The sequence below is a fragment of the Colobus angolensis genome, unplaced genomic scaffold, assembly GCF_000951035.1.
Source record: "Colobus angolensis palliatus isolate OR3802 unplaced genomic scaffold, Cang.pa_1.0 Scaffold66, whole genome shotgun sequence".
Lineage (NCBI taxonomy): Eukaryota > Metazoa > Chordata > Mammalia > Primates > Cercopithecidae > Colobus > Colobus angolensis.
In genome coordinates, this window is record NW_012120265.1 from 2,803,789 (window position 1) to 2,820,764 (window position 16,976).

Consider the following 16,976-nt stretch of genomic DNA (forward strand, 5'->3'; position numbering starts at 1 on the left):
GTGGGTGGGTGGGGAGGCTGCGAGGTTAGGGTGGCTTTGACTCTGCCTGGCCTGCCCAGCACGCCTGCCCTCCCAGCACAGAGTGGGAGTGCGGGGTTCCTGTTCGAAATGATTCGTGAGGATATCGGAGAAAACCAGCATGTCAAGCAGGAGGGAGACAGACAGCTGTGCCCTGGCGGCCCCTGAGCTGCAGTCTCTGTCTCCCTGTCTCTGGGTCTCTGTCCTTCTGTCTCTGTGTCTCTGTCTCTGGGTCTCTGTGTTTCTGCATCTCTGTCCCTCTGTCTCTGTCCCTCTGTCTCCCTTTCTCTGGGTCTCTGTCCCTCTGTCTCTGGGTCTCTGTCTCCCTGTCCCTGGGTCTCTGTCCCTCTGTCTCTGGGTCTCTGTCTCCCTGTCCCTGGGTCTCTGTCCCTCTGTCTCTGGGTCTCTGTCTCTGTCCCTCTGTCTCCCTTTCTCTGGGTCTCTGTCCCTCTGTCTTGGGTCTCTGTCTCCCTGTCCCTGGGTCTCTGTCCCTCTGTCTCTGGGTCTCTGTCTCCCTGTCCCTGGGTCTCTGTCCCTCTGTCTCTGGGTCTGTGTCTCCCTGTCTCTGTTATGAGAGAAGGTATCAGTGTGGTTGGAGTCTCTGTCTCCCTGTCTCTGGGTCTGTGTCTCCCTATCTCTGAGTCTCTGTGTCTCCGTCTCTGGGTCTCTGTCTCCCTGTCCCTGCGTCTGTGTCTCCCTGTCTCTGAGTCTCTGTGTTTCTGAGTCTCTGTGTCTCCATATCTGGGTCTCTGTCTCCCTGTCTCTGTGTCTCTGTCTCTGGGTCTCTCTTTGTCTCTGTCGCTGTGTCTCTGTCTCCATCTCTGTGTCTCTGTCCCTCTGTTTCTGGGTCTCTGTCTCCCCATCTCTGTCCCTCTGTTCCAGTCTCTGGGTCTGTCAGTGGCTGAATGTCCTGGCCTGCTGGGACACTGCGGTGGGGCCCTGCACCCACTCCTCGGCTCTCCCGCTTGTCCATCCAGAAGCCGTTATCTTTCCTCCACTCCCACGGGAACCCAGGGAGGCAGAGAACAGCAGGTGCCTTGGAAGGGGTGGCGCCTTATCAGGAGGGATAACCCCAGGAAGTAGCCTTGGGCAGTCTGGGGGAGAAGCAGGGCAGGTCCAGCCTCAGGGGCCTCTGAACTGTCCCATGGGAAAGCTTGCTGACGTGAGTGTGGGGGCCGGAGTGTTTGAGGGCCAGCATGAGGTGCCAGAACCCAGCGACTCCATCCTGTGGGCTGGGAGCAGTCCCCAGTGCGGTGAAACATTGTGGTCACCATGGCAACAGTGCTGGGGGAGCTGCCTTTGTGGAACGGGTGGGACCCTGCCTCTCTGTACCTTTTACCCTCGAGGCACGTGCCCAAGAGCCAGCGAGGACTGCAGCTGCTGATGGCCAGGGGTGGGGGGGAGGGCGGGGGTACGCTGGGCCGAGGTGTTCTCATCTTGGAGAAGGATACTGAGCCTGTGACCTCCCCGGCTGCTGGGGATTTGTGAGGCTGCGTGTGAAGACCTGTGCCTGCTTGGTGAGGTCAGAGTGGGTGGGAAGGGTCATGAGAGAAGGTGTCAGTGTGGTTGGAGAGCAGGGTGGTGGCTGTGAGGCTGAGAGGTTGGTAGTGGGACTCCAGGCCCCCCACAGCTCTGGCACCCAAGCCCCACACCACCTCCCACACTGCCAGGTTGCTGTCATCCCCACCCCTGCCACCATCTCTGCTTCCCCTCCTTTCACTGGCTCTCTGTTCCTCTCTCTCTCTCTCTCTCTCTCTCTCTCTCTCGGTCTCTGTCTCCTTCTCTCTGGGTCTCTGTCTCCCTGCCTCTGGGTCTCTGTCTTCCTCTCTCTCTGGGTCTCTCTCTCCCTCTCCCTCTCTCTGGGTCTCTGTCTTCCTCTCTCCCTGGGTATTTTTCTCCCCCTCTTGCTGGGTCTCTGTCTCTCCCTCTCCCTCTGGGTCTCTGTCTCTCTCCATCTCTGTCTCCCTCTCTCTGTGTTTCCCTCTCCCTCTCCCTCTCTCTGGGTCTCTCTCTCCCTCTCCCTCTCTCTGGGTCTCTTCCTCTCTCTGGGTCTCTTTCGCCCTGTCTCCCTGTGTCTAGGTCTCTGTCTTCCTCTCTCTCTGGGTCTCTTTCTCCTACTCTTGTTGGGCCTCTGTCTCTCCCTCTCCCTCTCTCTGGGTCTCTGTCTCCCTCTCTCCCTGGGTCTCTGTCTCCCTCTCTCTGGGTCTCTGTCCCCCTCTTTGTGGGTCTCTGTCTGTCTCCTTGTCTCTGGGTCCCTGTCCCCCTCTCTCTGGGTCTCTGTCTGTCTACCTTTCTCTGGGTCCCTGTTCCCCTCTGGGTCTCTGTGCCCTCTAAGTCTCTGTCCCTTTATCTCTGAATCTGTTTCTCTCTCTCTGGGTCTCTGTCCCCTTCTCTCCAGGTTCTGTTTTTCTTTCTCTGGGTCCCAGTTCCCCTCTGGATCTCTGTCCCCTGTCTCTCAGTCTCTGTCACTCTCTCTCCGAGCCTCTGTTTCCCTCTCTTGCTGGATCTCAGACAAAGCTCTCAGGATGGTCTTGGTCCAGTTGCCTGCCTGGGACTGGCTGGGAGAGAGGCTAGAGAGTGGGCAGTGGCTTCTCAGCCAGCCCTGATGTCCCCTGCTGTCCCCTGAAGTACAGACTCTTCCCCAACCATGCACCGGGACCCTGGGGCGGCATCGCATCAGCCGGGGTGGGAGCCAACCAGCTGTGCTGTGCTGCTGCGCTCCTTCGAGCCACATGGACAATAAAACCAAAATTGGCTTTGAAAGTGGAAGTGCTCTCCTCTTTGAGGGGAAGTGAGGGACTTTGCGCGTCAGAACCGCCTGTCAGGGGCAATGCCGGCAGGCTCCGTTCTGGCCCAAGCACTGGGCTCCGCGTGGGGGTGGGAAAGGATTTTACAAAACCCCAAAGAAATGTTTCCATGAAATTCTTTCTTGTTCTTGCCTTTTTTTTTCTTTTCTGGACATTCCAATGAAAAGAACCGTTCTGGGGCTTTGGATTGCTCCTCGTGTATTGGGAAGCCGACCATGGAGATGAGGCCAGCCCGGGGCCAGAGGAGGGGCGCCTGCCCTGACAGGTGCGTGCCCCTCACTGTTGGCTCCCGAGGCAGCCCCCACCTCCCGCTGCTCCTAATCCTCCCACGAGGCTTCATCACTAGGGCGCCTGGCCGCAGCCCCTGCAACTCTGAGCTTCCTGTGACCTCCCCCACGTGGCCATCCTGCCTCGGGCTGGGTTCTCCCAGAGCAGACTCTCAGGCAAGGGTTCGAGGGCCCCACGAAGGACCAATATGGGGAGGGAAGGAGCCTCCATAGAGTGTGTCAGTAGCGAGCAGGTGGTCCCAGGGCAACCCTTGGAGATCTTGGGAATCCCATAATAGGCGGTCCACCTGGGGGAGTTTACCCGACCCGGGCTCCGTGGACGTCAGCCCCAGCACAACCCTGCACCAGGACATCTGAGAGAAGCAGGGGTGGTGTCGCCAGGGCAGACCTGGGCGTGTCCTCGGGTCCAGCACAGGCCTGGGCCTGGCTAGGGTGCCCGATGACATTGCTTAGGGGATCCAGCGGCAAGTGGGTGTCAGAATGGCCCCCAGCCTGGGCCAGGCCTGTAGCGGGGGCGTGTGGCCACTCAGAGGCCAGATTCGGGCAGAGGGTGCAGCCAGGGCGGGCAGCAATGGCCTCCTGAGACGGCCCTGGCTGGGGCTGCTGACGCATTGGCTCCGATGACTCACGTGCGGGTGACCGTGACTTGAGTGGCCGTCTGGAGACTCGGACCAGCTCAGGGCCACCGCCTTCCTGGGGGCCTGTGGCCCCGTCGTGCCGGCCGCCCCCTGTCTGGACCGGCCTGAGTAATGGGTCCTTCCCCTCCTCCCAGTGGCCGGCTGGAGAGGACCTTAGTCATCAGCCCTGGCCCCAGCCCTCCCTCCTCCTCCGCCTGCCCACCTCCGCCCAGGCTGCGTCTCGCTTCTCCGTCCAGGCTGGGGGACTCCTGCCCCTACTGGCTTCCTCCCTCCCTGAGTTCCCCAGGAGGGGCTGCAGCGGGGTGGGTTTGGCTTCATAGGGGCGGCAGTGAGGATGACGTCAGGGGCCTCAGGGACAGTTGTCCCATCCCTAAGATGAGAGGAAGGAAACAGGCATGTGGAACGCGTCAGGCATCACCAGGGCACGAGGAGGCGGCCTGGGGAGGACAAGCTGCTTCCTCCCCTCTTTGGTCCAGTGTGGGCCCTGAGCCCTGTAGCCAGCAGTGAACGGGCCTCACCCTGCTTTCTGGGCCTGGGGTGTCCTAACTTCCAGATGGGAGCATCCAAATTCTCCGAGTGTGTAGTCGTCACGTGCTGGTGGCAGCCTGGGTCCCAGGGCTCTGCATTTGCTCATCTCATCCTCCAGTGTCCCCGGGGCTGGGGAGCTGGATGGTCATTTGCCCCTGCTTTGTAGCTGAGGCCTGGGTGGTTGAGTGACTGCTGAGTTCCTACTAACCAGAGCTGGCTTGGCCCAGACTGCTGGCCCCTGATGTCTGCTCTGAGATGCCCTGCCAGCCAGCTGAACTGATCTTGCCTTCTGGGTTCTGGACACCCTCTCCGCTTGCTGGGGGAACCCAGAGATCCCATGCTTGGAACACCGGCCCACCTCCCTGGTTTCCTGTTCCTCAGTCATCAGAACAGCAGGGGGCAGGGCAGCGGCCCCTCTCCTCCCCAGAGGGAGGTTCTCTCTGTCCAGCTTCTCAGTTCTCCAGGTATGTTCTGTGCACTCATGGGCAGATGCATATGTGTGGCACTTGGAGCCCAAATAGCATCCCACTGTGTGCACTCTGCCTCTTCCTTCCTCCTGCAGCCCTGGATGCGACATCTTCCCAGGATGTGTCGGCCTCCTCACCCAGCTATAGGGCAGCCCTCTCTTGGAAGGTGCTGTGATTCTGTGTATCTCCTTTAAGGGTGGTTAGCTTATTTCTTGTCTGTGTGCCCTAGAGACTGTATTTGGGTAAGTTTCAGATATAGAGTTGTTGGGTAAAGGACATGAACCTTTAGAGTATTGCTGGGTCTACCCAGCTGACTTCCCGGGGGTCACCTTGCTTCATAAACCCCCGACGAGGCCGGGCGCGGTGGCTCAAGCCTGTAATCCCAGCACTTTGGGAGGCCGAGATGGGCGGATCACAAGGTCAGAAGATCGAGACCATCCTGGCTAACACGTTGAAACCCCGTCTCTACTAAAAAAAAATACAAAAAACTAGCCGGGCGAGGTGGTGGGCGCCTGTTGTCCCAGCTACTTGGGAGGCTGAGGCAGGAGAATGGCGTAAACCCGGGAGATGGAGCTTGCAGTGAGCTGAGATCCGGCCACTGCACTCCAGCCTGGGCGACAGAGCCAGACTCCGTCTCAATAAATAAATAAATAAATAAAAATAAATAAACCCCCGACGAGTGTGCTTCCCTGGAAGACTGCAAGCGAGGCTGACTCTTACATCCTTCCAGCCAGCTCTGCTTGCTTTCCTGGGAACCATCAGCCCACATTCTTTATGCATCTTTCGATCTCACTCTGTCACCCAGGCTGGAGTGCAGTGGCACAAACATGGCTCACTGCAGCCTCCACCTCCTGAGCTCAAGTGATCCTCCCACCTCAGCCTCCCAAGTAGCTGGGACCACAGGCTCACGCCAGCATGCCTGGCTAATTTGTATTGATTTCTTGATGCTCTTTATATATGGAGAAGCATGGTAAATATGCTCCTAAGAACTGAGTGGCCCCATGATGAACTTGCCCCAGTGCGACGCATTTCCTCTGATGAAAATGTACACATGCACACCTGCCTCCACGGGCTTTAGAGGAGGCACAAGAAGTCCTCCCATCCCTCCCCCAAAATCTCCTTGAACTTTTAAGGAAAAACCAGAACAAAAGCAAAATGGCAAAGGCTGGCAAGGCCCATGCATACTTCTGGGAGACAAAAGTGTCCACAGAAAGACTGCAGGAGTCACCTGGAGCCCAATGGCACAACCCTTGCCACAGCTGCAACAGGAAGTTGATTCTGGGTGATCTGACCCCTTTTGGTTCCCGTTGCCTGGACCAGATGCCCATGAGGACGGAGCCTACTTTGTCTCATTCATGCTGCATCCCTGCACGCATGGGCAGGGAAGAGGAGTTGGCAAAGCCAGTGAGGCAAGCTGGGGACAAGGAGAGACATGGTCACCTTGAGGGTCCTCAGAGGCACGTGCAGGATGCGACTTTGGCCCCAGGCAGCCTGGACACCTGTCGCAGGGTGTCGGTGAGAGGGCGTGGCATTCATGGGAAGCAACAAGACCCTGCCCCTGGAGATGTCCAGGCAGGTGCTGGACCCCTGTTGGGGGGGCTGGACAGGGGAGGGCAGCCCATGAGCCTGCGACATGCTCCTCACAAGCCTCAGAACTGTGGATCTGTCATGGGTCTAGGGAAAAAAGAGCCGAGGCTTGGCTCACCGCAGCAGCCTGGTCAAGTGCGATTGGGGCAGATGTGTGGGGAGGGGAGGAAGGGAGGAGTTAAGGTGAGTGTCCCCTCCACTTGGCAGGGGAAAGGCCATGGGGACAAGCCAGAGTCTCAGGATACATCTGGACCCCTTTCCTTCCCTGCCCTCCTCAGCTTTCAGAAGGCTTGCCCTACCCTCCGCAGCAAACACCGCAGCATTCCTGGCCAGCCCAGATGACCATGGCATTGGGCTCTGAGTAGCATATGTCCTGCCTCCCCAGGGACTCAAAGGCTTTCCACTGAGCACAGGCCCCACACTGGGTCCTCTGTGCTGTGTCCCCACCCTCTAGGACATGGAGCGCCTTGCAGGCAGGGATAGGGCTTGGGCAACTTCTCTGCCTGCAGTGCCTTGCAGGCCTGTGGTCAGCGCCTGGCCCTTCAGCCCCTCTCCCCAGCAATTTGTCTTGGTCACCCACCCTTTCCCAAGGGTCTCTGGAAGGGTGGCCTGAGGGGGAGGTCAGAGCCCTCTGGTGGCAGCTGCTATGTTGACTGAATGCCCACTGCGCACCCTGTGTTTGACGTTAGCTCTTTTTTTTTTTGTTTTTGTTTTTTGTTTTTTTTTGAGACGGCGTCTCGCTGTGTCGCCCAGGCTGGAGTACAGTGGCCAGATCTCAGCTCACTGCAAGCTCTGCTTCCCGGGTTCCTGCCATTCTCCCGCCTCAGCCTCCGAGTAGCTGGGACTACAGGCGCCCGCCACCACGCCCGGCTAATTTTTTGTATTTTTAGTAGAGACGGGGTTTCACTGTGTTAGCCAGGATGGTCTCGATCTCCTGACCTCGTGATCCGCCCGTCTCGGCCTCCCCAAGTGCCGGGATTACAGGCTTGAGCCACCGCACCCAGCCGACATTGGCTCTTTAATGCCCACTGTGGTTTTGGGGCTGGCTGGCAGTGGGGCCAAGGAGCCTTCCGTCTCCTCCCGCTTTCTTGGAAAGATCAGTGCCCACATTCCTGGTCCTCGCTTACGGGCAGGCGTGGGTCCCAGGAATGGGAGAGCAAATTCCAGAGGGCAGAGGCCACGAGGACACAGCAGGGTGCCTCAGCCTAGTGGGGGTGAGGGTCTTGGAGGGAACTGACCCTGGAGGTGGCACCAGGGTCCACCCCCTGTTGTGTTCTGAGGAAGAAGTGGTGTGTTAATGGCTCCTAAGCTATTCGTTCATTGATCTGTTCAACAGTTTTCCCAAATGAAATTGCAAAGGGTTGGTGGGGCTGGAGAAGAGGGGACAAGGGGGCAGTAGGGGCAGTGGGGGCTGGACCACAGAGGGCTCGTATACTCTGGGTTGCGAGAGGCTGTAGTGGCGCTTGCAGAGGACTCAAGAAGGCTCCATGTGTCCTTTGGTTTTTTTTATTGAAGTGAAATTCACATGGCATAAAACTGTCTTAAAGTGGACAATTCAGTGGCATTTAGTAAATTCACAGTGGTGTGCAAACACCACCTCTGTCTAGTTCCAGAACATTTTCATCCCTCCAAAAGGAGACCCCACCCCATCAGCAGTCACTCGCCCCTCCCCTCCTCTAGCCCTTGGTGGCACCATCTGCTTCCTGTCTCTGCCGATTTGCCTGTTCTGGACATTTTGCGTCGGCGGAGTCATATGCAGTGCGGCCTTTTGTGTCTGGCTTCTTGCACTGAGTGTTGTGTTCAAGGTCGTAGTGTATGTGTGAACCTCTGGGCTGTGTCCCCACCTCTGCTCTCCCCACAGCACAGCGGACAAGAACGGGGCCCTCAAGTGTACCTTCTCGGCACCCAGCCACAGCACCAGCCTCCTGCAGGGCCTGGCCACCCTCCGCGCCCAGGGCCAGCTCCTCGATGTTGTGCTGACCATCAACAGAGAGGCCTTTCCTGCACACAGGGTTGTCCTGGCCGCCTGCAGCGACTACTTCAGGTAAGCGCTGGCCCTGGGCAGCTGGAAGGGGTAGCTGCCTGTGGGGACAGGGACAGGGCAGATGGCACCCACTTTCTTTTCTTTTTTTTTTTTTATTTGAGGCGGAGTCTCGCTCTGTCGCCCAGACTGGAGTGACTGGAGTGCAGTGGCCGGATCTCAGCTTACTGCAAGCTCCGCCTCCCGGGCTCACGCCATTCTCCTGCCTCAGCCTCCCGAGTAGCTGGGACTACAGGCGCCTGCCACCACGGCCGGCTAATTTTTTTGTGTTTTTAGTAAAGACGGGGTTTCACCATGTTCGCCAGGATGGTCTCAATCTCCTGACCTCATGATCCGCCTGCCTCTGCCTCCCAAAGTGCTGGAATTATAGGCGTGAGTCACCGCGCCTGGCCCAATCTGTCTCTACTTGATGCCTGCGGTATGCCAGGCACTATTCTAGGCCTTGGGATCCAGCAGGGATGAGAGAGTGAAACGGGCACAAGCCCCTACCATCAGGGCATCTCCTCAGGACACCTGGAGCAGGACAGCTGAGGGACTGGAGGGGCATCAAGGGCTGAGGGACCCTGTGTCTGCCAACACCGTGTCCCAGGCTCTGTCTGAGGCCCGAATGAGTTCTCCTGCCTGTCGTCCTGAGCTGTGGACACTTCCCCCATGTGACAGAAGGGGCCATGGCAGGCACGTGGGTCTGTCTGTCCCTGTGCCATGGCCAGGCCAGAAGTGAGAGCACCACAGAACAGGGCTGTGGAGTGGGGGGTGCATCTTCCTCACCAGCTGGGGGCTGTTGCAGGGCTGGGTGATCTCCCTCCCTGGGTGACCAGCAAGTGAGCCTCCTTCCTGCCAGGCAGTGACCCTGCCAAAGAGAGCTGGGCCGCCCTGGGGCAGTTCCCAGGCCATAGCCCAGGTGTGCCACTAAGTCGCACGTTCCCCGAGGCCTGGGCTGCCTGCCCCATGGGCTCAATGAGGCTGTTGTGGGGGCTGCAGCAGCTGAGCCAACTGGGGCGCCGCTTCTATTTTTATTCTGGATTTGGGGACGGGTGGGCCAGCCAGCCAGCCATGCCCTTTAAAGGCTCCCCTGTGCTGGCACTACAGCCAGCGAGACCTTAAAAGGCAAAGCTCCCTCCTGTCGCCCGCAACCGCCTCTGCCTTCATCATATCATGCCCAAGGGCCAGTGGGGACCCATGGGGACAAGCGGGGCAGGGTCTGGATTGCTGGCAGTATAGTTACTGCTCCTGGACCTCTCAGAGATGCTGAAGAGCGGCTCGTTGGGCAGATGTCAGTGGGCAGCCCAGAGACAGCGCCCTGGTAGCTGTCTTTGCCCCTGTAGCCCTGAACCTGGCTCACATGAGGCGCAAGACTAGGGGACAGTCCTCTGTGGGTCAAAATGCACAAGGGATGTTCCATCCTCCTCAGACAGCTATCAGGGGAGGTGCACCGACCAGAATGAGAGTTGCTATGCCATGCCAGTGCACCTCCTGGAAGGAACCACCCGTTCCCCTGGAGCTGGGATGCTCTTCCCTCTTCTGCTGGGGAACACCCTAAATGCTGTAGGGTAACTGTGACCTAAAACCCTGTGCCTCCCCACTGCCCTCCCTCACGGGGGCCTGTGTCACCTCCCCCTCTCATGTTCTGCCTTGCAGAGCAGAGCAGTACAAAGGCGGAGCTGGGGTCTCAGTGGAGGCTAGGGACACAGCTGTTGGGTGGGAGGCACTTCCCCGACCACCTGAGCCTGTCTCTGGAGACAGCAGTCACCCTAGCACAGCCTCCTGGTGGGGCATCCATTCCTGGGGACCCTCATTACCTTCCCCTCTTCACATGATGGTTGTTGAGACTCGGGCTGGGCACGTCAGAGCTGCCTGCTTAGGTCAGTGAGCAGGTGAGGGCTGAACTGTGGTGCATGGCACCTCCAGAGCACTGGCCTTGCAGCTCCTGAGCTCAGGTGTCAGGTGGGGCTGCATCTGTCCCCAGAGCCACAGGGTGTGTACTCATCCTGCACTGCCATACCTGGCCCCTCCAACTGCCCCCCTGCTAGGCACCTTGTGGGTGAGGCAGACCCGGGCCACCACTCCTGTAGCTCCAGCAGAGTCACGAACTAGTCATGAAGGGGCAGGGGAAGGGCTCCCTGCAGAGGGGCCAAGCAGGGAGTTGCTGTTTATAGGAAGATGCATGGCTTGGGTGGGATTCAAGACCTTTTTTTTTTTTTTTTCCATGTTTTGTTTGTTTGAGACAGAGTTTCACTGTTGTCGCCCAGGCTGGACTGCAGAGGCATGATCTCGGCTCACTGCAACCTCCGCCTTCTGGGTTCACGCAATTCTCCTGCCTCAGCCTCCCGAGTAGCTGGGTTTACAGGTGCCCACCACCATGCCCGGCAAATTTTTTGTATTTTTAGTAGAAACGGGGTTTCACCCTGTTGGCCAAGCTGGTCTTGAACTCCTGACATCAGGTGATCCACCCACCTCGGCCTCCCAAAGTGCTAGGATTACAGGCGTGAGCCACTGCGCCCAGCCTTTGCATATTTTTTGTTTGTTTGTTTGTTTGTTTTGAGACTGACTCTTGCTCTGTCTCCCAGCCTGGAGTACAGTGCCCTGATCTCAGCTCACTGCAAGCTCCGCCTCCTGGGTTCACAGCATTCTCCTGCCTCAGCCTCCGGAGTAGCTGGGACTACAGGTGCCTGCCACCACGCCCGGCTAATTTTTTGTATTTTTAGTAGAGATGGGGTTTCACCTTGTTAGCCAGGATGATCTCGATCTCCTCGCCTCGTGATTCGCCTGCCTCGGCCTCCCAAAGTCCTGGGATTACAGGCCTGAGCCACCGCGCCTGGCCCCTTTGCATGTTTTTAATGAGCAGTCCGCCTACTTTCCTCTTGCTGGCTGTGCCCTGCATTCTGTGTCCCGGGGCCACTGTTCCCCAGGCCAGATCATTCCTGGCTGGCCATAACACACCTCAGCCACTGTGAGCCACACACTGTGTTTCTGCCCTCCAGGGCCATGTTCACCGGAGGCATGCGGGAGGCAAGCCAGGATGTCATCGAGCTGAAGGGCGTGTCAGCCCGTGGCCTGCGGCACATCATCGACTTTGCCTACAGCGCCGAGGTGACCCTGGACCTGGACTGTGTGCAGGACGTGCTGGGCGCGGCTGTGTTCTTACAGATGCTGCCCGTGGTGGAGCTGTGCGAGGAGTTCCTGAAGGCGGCCATGAGCGTGGAGACCTGCCTCAACATTGGCCAGATGGCCACCACCTTCAGTCTGGCCTCGCTTCGGGAGTCAGTGGATGCCTTCACCTTCCGGCACTTCCTGCAGATCGCCGAGGAGGAGGACTTCCTGCGCCTGCCGCTGGAGCGCCTGGTCTTCTTCCTGCAGAGCAACCGGCTGCAGAGCTGCGCAGAGATCGACCTGTTTCGCGCGGCCGTCCGCTGGCTGCAGCATGACCCGGCCCGTCGGCCGCGCGCCAGCCATGTGCTCTGCCACATCCGCTTCCCACTCATGCAGTCGTCTGAGCTGGTGGACAGCGTGCAGACGCTGGACATCATGGTGGAGGACGTGCTGTGCCGCCAGTACCTGCTGGAGGCCTTCAACTACCAGGTGCTGCCCTTCCGGCAGCACGAGATGCAGTCTCCACGCACCGCCGTGCGCTCGGATGTGCCCTCGCTGGTCACCTTCGGCGGCACACCCTACACCGACAGCGACCGCTCCGTCAGCAGCAAGGTCTACCAGCTGCCTGAGCCAGGCGCCCGCCACTTCCGTGAGCTCACGGAGATGGAGGTAGGCTGTAGCCACACGTGCGTGGCTGTGCTGGACAATTTCGTGTACGTGGCCGGGGGCCAGCACCTGCAGTACCGCAGCGGCGAGGGCGCGGTGGACTCCTGCTACCGCTACGACCCCCACCTGAACCGCTGGCTGCGCCTGCAGGCCATGCAGGAGAGCCGCATCCAGTTCCAGCTGAACGTGCTGTGCGGCATGGTGTATGCCACGGGCGGCCGCAACCGGGCCGGCAGCCTGGCCTCCGTGGAGCGGTACTGCCCCCGGCGCAACGAGTGGGGCTACGCCTGCTCCCTGAAGCGCCGTACCTGGGGCCACGCTGGGGCCGCCTCAGGGGGCCGCCTCTACATCTCGGGTGGCTACGGGATCTCGGTGGAGGACAAGAAGGCCCTGCACTGCTACGACCCCGTGGCTGACCAGTGGGAGTTCAAGGCGCCCATGAGCGAGCCCCGCGTGCTGCACGCCATGGTGGGCGCCGGTGGCCGCATCTATGCCCTTGGGGGCCGCATGGACCACGTGGACCGCTGCTTCGACGTGTTGGCTGTGGAGTACTATGTGCCGGAGACTGACCAGTGGACCAGCGTCAGCCCCATGCGGGCTGGCCAGTCAGAGGCCGGCTGCTGCCTGCTGGAGAGGAAGATCTACATCGTAGGGGGCTACAACTGGCGGCTCAACAACGTCACGGGCATCGTACAGGTGTACAACACGGACACTGATGAGTGGGAGCGGGACCTGCACTTCCCGGAGTCCTTCGCGGGCATAGCCTGTGCCCCTGTCCTGCTGCCCCGGGCCGGGACCAGGAGGTAGCCCCCAACACCCCTGGGACCCTGGCCTGACCGCATGTTTCCAAGTGGGGCTTGGCGAGTGCACGTCTGCCTGAGAACCCCAGTGCCCCCTCCTTCGCCCGGGCTGCCCTTGAGGGGCCTGCTGGGTTGATAGGCCCCCCTCCCAGGGGTCCCTCCCTCCTTCCCAAAGCAGATCCTGGCTCTAAGTCCATTCGAGGGAGCCTGCCCGCCAAGCGTCAGACGTGGTGGCAGCAAATTTGTCCCCGGGCTGGTTTCCTCGCCTGCCCCCCACCCCCAAGTGTCCGCGGGCTGGCGGGTGGAATCTCAGGTCTCCAGGGGGTCCCTGTGCAGCTCCATCTCACTTCTCTGCCGCCTCCCAGCCTCACAATTTCAGGCATTCAGATGTGAGCTCATCAGCATTGAACCCAAAGTCAGTGGTATATGACTCACCCTCCTTCCAAGTCTCCTGCGCGCGTGTTTTTAAAATAAACTCACCAGAAACCTCCATAACACACGGACTTCCAGGAGCAGTGAGAGGCAGCTTAGAAGCCCCTGGTTTGGAGTGGGTGGAGGACGAGGGCACGTGTCTGCCTCCTCTGGGGTACCCTCCTTCCCCCATTCCAAGCTGCTGAGGGGAGGCCCTGGTCATGCCTCAGTTTCTGTCTTCATCTGCTTTCCGGAGGAAAAACCATATCAACTCCTAGAAACGGTCTTTACAGGCCTTGGACCTTCCATTTGGCACTAGGCATCTTGTGGGGCCTTAACTGGTTGAGACATCCTGGCTCTCTACATTTGCCCTGTTGGCTGGGCGGTCCCCTTCCCACAACTGGAGGGGGATGCTAACTTCAGAATCCCACAGTGTTGCTTCCCGCAGGTCTGGTGGGGTGTCTTTATTCTCCTCCCTCCTTTCCATCCCTCCACGCCCCACCACTCCCCAACCTGCCCTATTTTTGGGTCAACATTGCTACCGAGCCGGCAATCAGGCCTTTCCCTTCAAGGGCTCTGTGGCATCTCTGGCCACGTTTGTTTCAATGTGTGAACCTCTAAACCTTTTATTTTTGATTGGTTTTACTTTTTTTTTTTTTTTTTTTAAAGAAGCCAGCACTGCTGTCTCATAGATGGGATTTGTACTCTCGGGGCAACTTGAAGTGTCTCTCTTGCTGCTAACAGACGATTGATGTCTTGTCTCTGTGACCCACTCACCATGTAGAGAATTAACCTCCTATCTTAGCAGACGTCGTCTCCTAATATTTCCCTTTATTTAATAAAAATGTTATGGTGAAGAGATGGAGCCGGCCCAGCACTGAGCTTGTGCGGCTTGGGTTTGATTGGTCACAGATTCCTCGTGTGTCCTCCGCGTGTCTGGCTGGGGGCTCCTCTCCCCCGTCTCAGCCTTTTCCAGCCTTGCAGAGGAGTTGGCAGGGGGCTGGGCTTTGGCTCAGGGGTGCAGAGGCAGCAGGAAGTGTGACCAGGACTTTCACCCTGGCGTTTTTTGTTGTTTTTTTTGTTTTTGTTTTTCTTTTTGAGATGGAGCCTCGCTCTGTCACCCAGGCTGGAGTGCAGTGGCACAATCTCGGCTCACTGCAACCTCCACCTCCTGGGTTCAAGCGATTCACCTGCCTCAGCCTCCCAAGTAGCCAGGATTACAGACGCACACCACCACACCCGGCTAATTTTTGTATTTTTAGTGGAGACGGGGTTTCACCATGTTGGCCTGGCTGGCCTTGAACTCCTGACCTCAGGTGATCTGCCTGTCTCTGCCTCCTAAAGTGCTGGGATTACAGGCGTGAGCCACCATACCCAGCCCACCTTGGCACTTTGGAAGAGCCTTCAGCCCCCTACTCTCATCGTGGCCGGCCAATCTATGAACTGGGCTGCCCAGAGCAGGCCACTTACCAGTTGCAGGTTAGCAGAGAAAGCCTGATGTTCCCGGACGGCCTTCCTAGAGGGGAGGCCCTGGGATATCACACACGCTTGGATGTGCATAAGTCGCTGCGCCCGCATGCCTGGTGCTCCTGTGTGGCAGCCATCGGGGCTGGGGTAACACTAGAGGCTGAGGGGGTGGGCAGTGCTAAAATAAGAACATGGTTGGGAACCTAAAAGAAGCCCACACTGTCAGGGGCATCAAAACGAAAGGCGAGTTCCTCAGGACTTACCAGAACATTCCAGCCCCACCCCCGACCTGAGCTCCCTCAAAGAGAACCCTTCCCCACTGGAGGCATGGCCCCTTCAGGGGGCAGTGAGAAGCTTTGCCAGCTACAAGTCCCCCAGATCAGCTCACACCTCAGAACATCTTGTCCCCAACGAGCTGGCAGGGGCGCCGGCCCAGGGCGGGGGTGCTGCTGTATCTAACCGGATCGATTGTGCATAACCGTCTAGGCCGGTTCATGGAATGTTCTTGGGGCCCCCTGCCCCTCCCTCAGCCTCCCCCCGCATCCCCCCAAGAAAGGAAAATTATTTTTCGTATTGTAAACTTTAAACACGAAAAAGCTGTTTTTAATTTAGCAGAAACTGGCTTGAATCTTCACTTTGTGAACGTTTGTGTCCTTCAGAGAAAGGCAGAATACGCCTGCGCACACTCACACATACGCACACACCTGCACACGCATGCCGCAGCACACACATTCACATGGTCGTGCTCGTGCACGCCTGCACATGTATGCTCGCCCATACACACTGCAGCGTGTTCACATGCTCACCCGCACACGGTGAAATGCACACACACACGTGCACACACACACATATCTGTGCATGCACCCCTGGAGCACCGTAGCCCACTCTGCCTGGCAGCCCAAAGGGGTCTGGAACCCAGCACCGCCCCGAGCCTGGGGGAAGCCTGTCTACTTCCAGACGCCCTGCCTCCTCGCTGAGGCCTGGACGCCGGCCGCAGGAGCCTCCCTCGCACCTGGGCTCGGGCTGTGGGAAAACGCTGTCTCTCGGGACGGTCAGATGCAGGCCCGCAAGAGGGAGGCCAAGTGTGACTTCTGGGGCCTCTCAGCAAGTGAGGGCCAAGGGGGCCTCTGGGGAGCCGTGTGAGGTGGGAATCCGCCCCGGACCTGGCCAGCTTGGAAACCCGCCCCTGGCTCCCTCTCCGAGGAAGCAGCTCCAGCTCGTCCGTTCTCACGGGCCCTGGAGATTCACTTTGCACGGTGCAGCCTCAGGTTCTGCTTTTCTTCGGGGCGCCCATCCGTGGATCTCAGCTGCCCAGTGCCTAACACAGAGCCTGGCACAGACAGGGCATAGCTCGAATGTTTGCTGCACAAAGGAGAGGTGCTGGGGCGGGAAGGTGAGGGCAGCCTTCTTCACACTAGCGGCCATGGGCACCTTCTGTGTGCACACCCCGGGGAAAGGAGGACACCAAGCGGTGCTCCACCCCCAGCAAGGCCCCTGCTTCGTTCTCCTCTTCCTGTCACTCTCATTCTGATGGCCAGCCGGGCAGCCATTCCTCCCTCCTCACCATCAGAACCCAGCAGCAATGTGCCCAGCCTCCGGAGTTAAGATTCAGCTGAGCCGTTCTTGGCAATGCCTTTTGCTGGGGTTGTTTGCAATCTGGGCATGTTTCCCAGCTCTGGCCAGCAAGCTTGAAGGGGTCGGGTGTTTCTGGACAAGGGGGAGAGAGGCCTTGTTGCCCCCTTCCCTTCCTTACTGCTTCTTATGAGGACACAATGCCAGGAGCTTCTGCAGCCATCTTGTGGCCAGGAGGAGCAAGTTAAGAGAGCACACTCAGGTTGGGCGTGGTGGCTCATGCCTGTAATCCCAGAGCTTCAGGAGGCTGAGGCGGGAGGATCGCTTGAGTCCAGGAGTTCAAGACCAGCCCTGAGTGACATAGTGAGAACTTATCATTACAAAAAAAAAAAAAAGAAAGAAAAGAAAAAGCTTGTCAGGGTGGTGCACGCCTGTAGTCCCAGCTACTGGGGGAGGCGAAGGTGGGAGGATCACCTGAGCCCAGGAGTTCTAGGCTGCAAGGAGCTGTGATTGCACCACTGCACTCCAGCCTGTTTTTCCAGCCTTCTCATCACTTCTGTGAGCTACCAAACAATTTTTTTTTTTTTTTTGAGACGG

The 16,976-nt window shown here is 58.6% G+C and overlaps 1 protein-coding gene across 4 annotated transcripts in view; it reads left to right on the forward strand.

Moving 5' to 3' along the window:
* KLHL26 (kelch-like family member 26) overlaps positions 1–14,253 on the forward strand; it is a 33,613-nt gene extending 19,360 nt beyond the window's left edge. Inside the window, exons 2-4 of one of the 4 annotated variants that reach the window (XM_011925819.1) lie at positions 2,877–2,882; positions 8,199–8,376; positions 11,355–13,423. In XM_011925819.1, the coding sequence (XP_011781209.1) occupies positions 11,359–12,936 (1,578 nt within the window). In that variant the 5' untranslated portion in view covers positions 2,877–2,882; positions 8,199–8,376; positions 11,355–11,358 and the 3' untranslated portion in view covers positions 12,937–13,423. Of the gene's footprint in view, positions 1–2,876; positions 2,883–2,992; positions 3,091–8,193; positions 8,377–11,354 lie in introns of all 4 variants that reach the window. The other 3 variants (XM_011925818.1, XM_011925817.1, XM_011925821.1) reach the window with 3 other exon arrangements.
* The last annotated feature ends 2,723 nt before the right edge of the window (positions 14,254–16,976 follow it).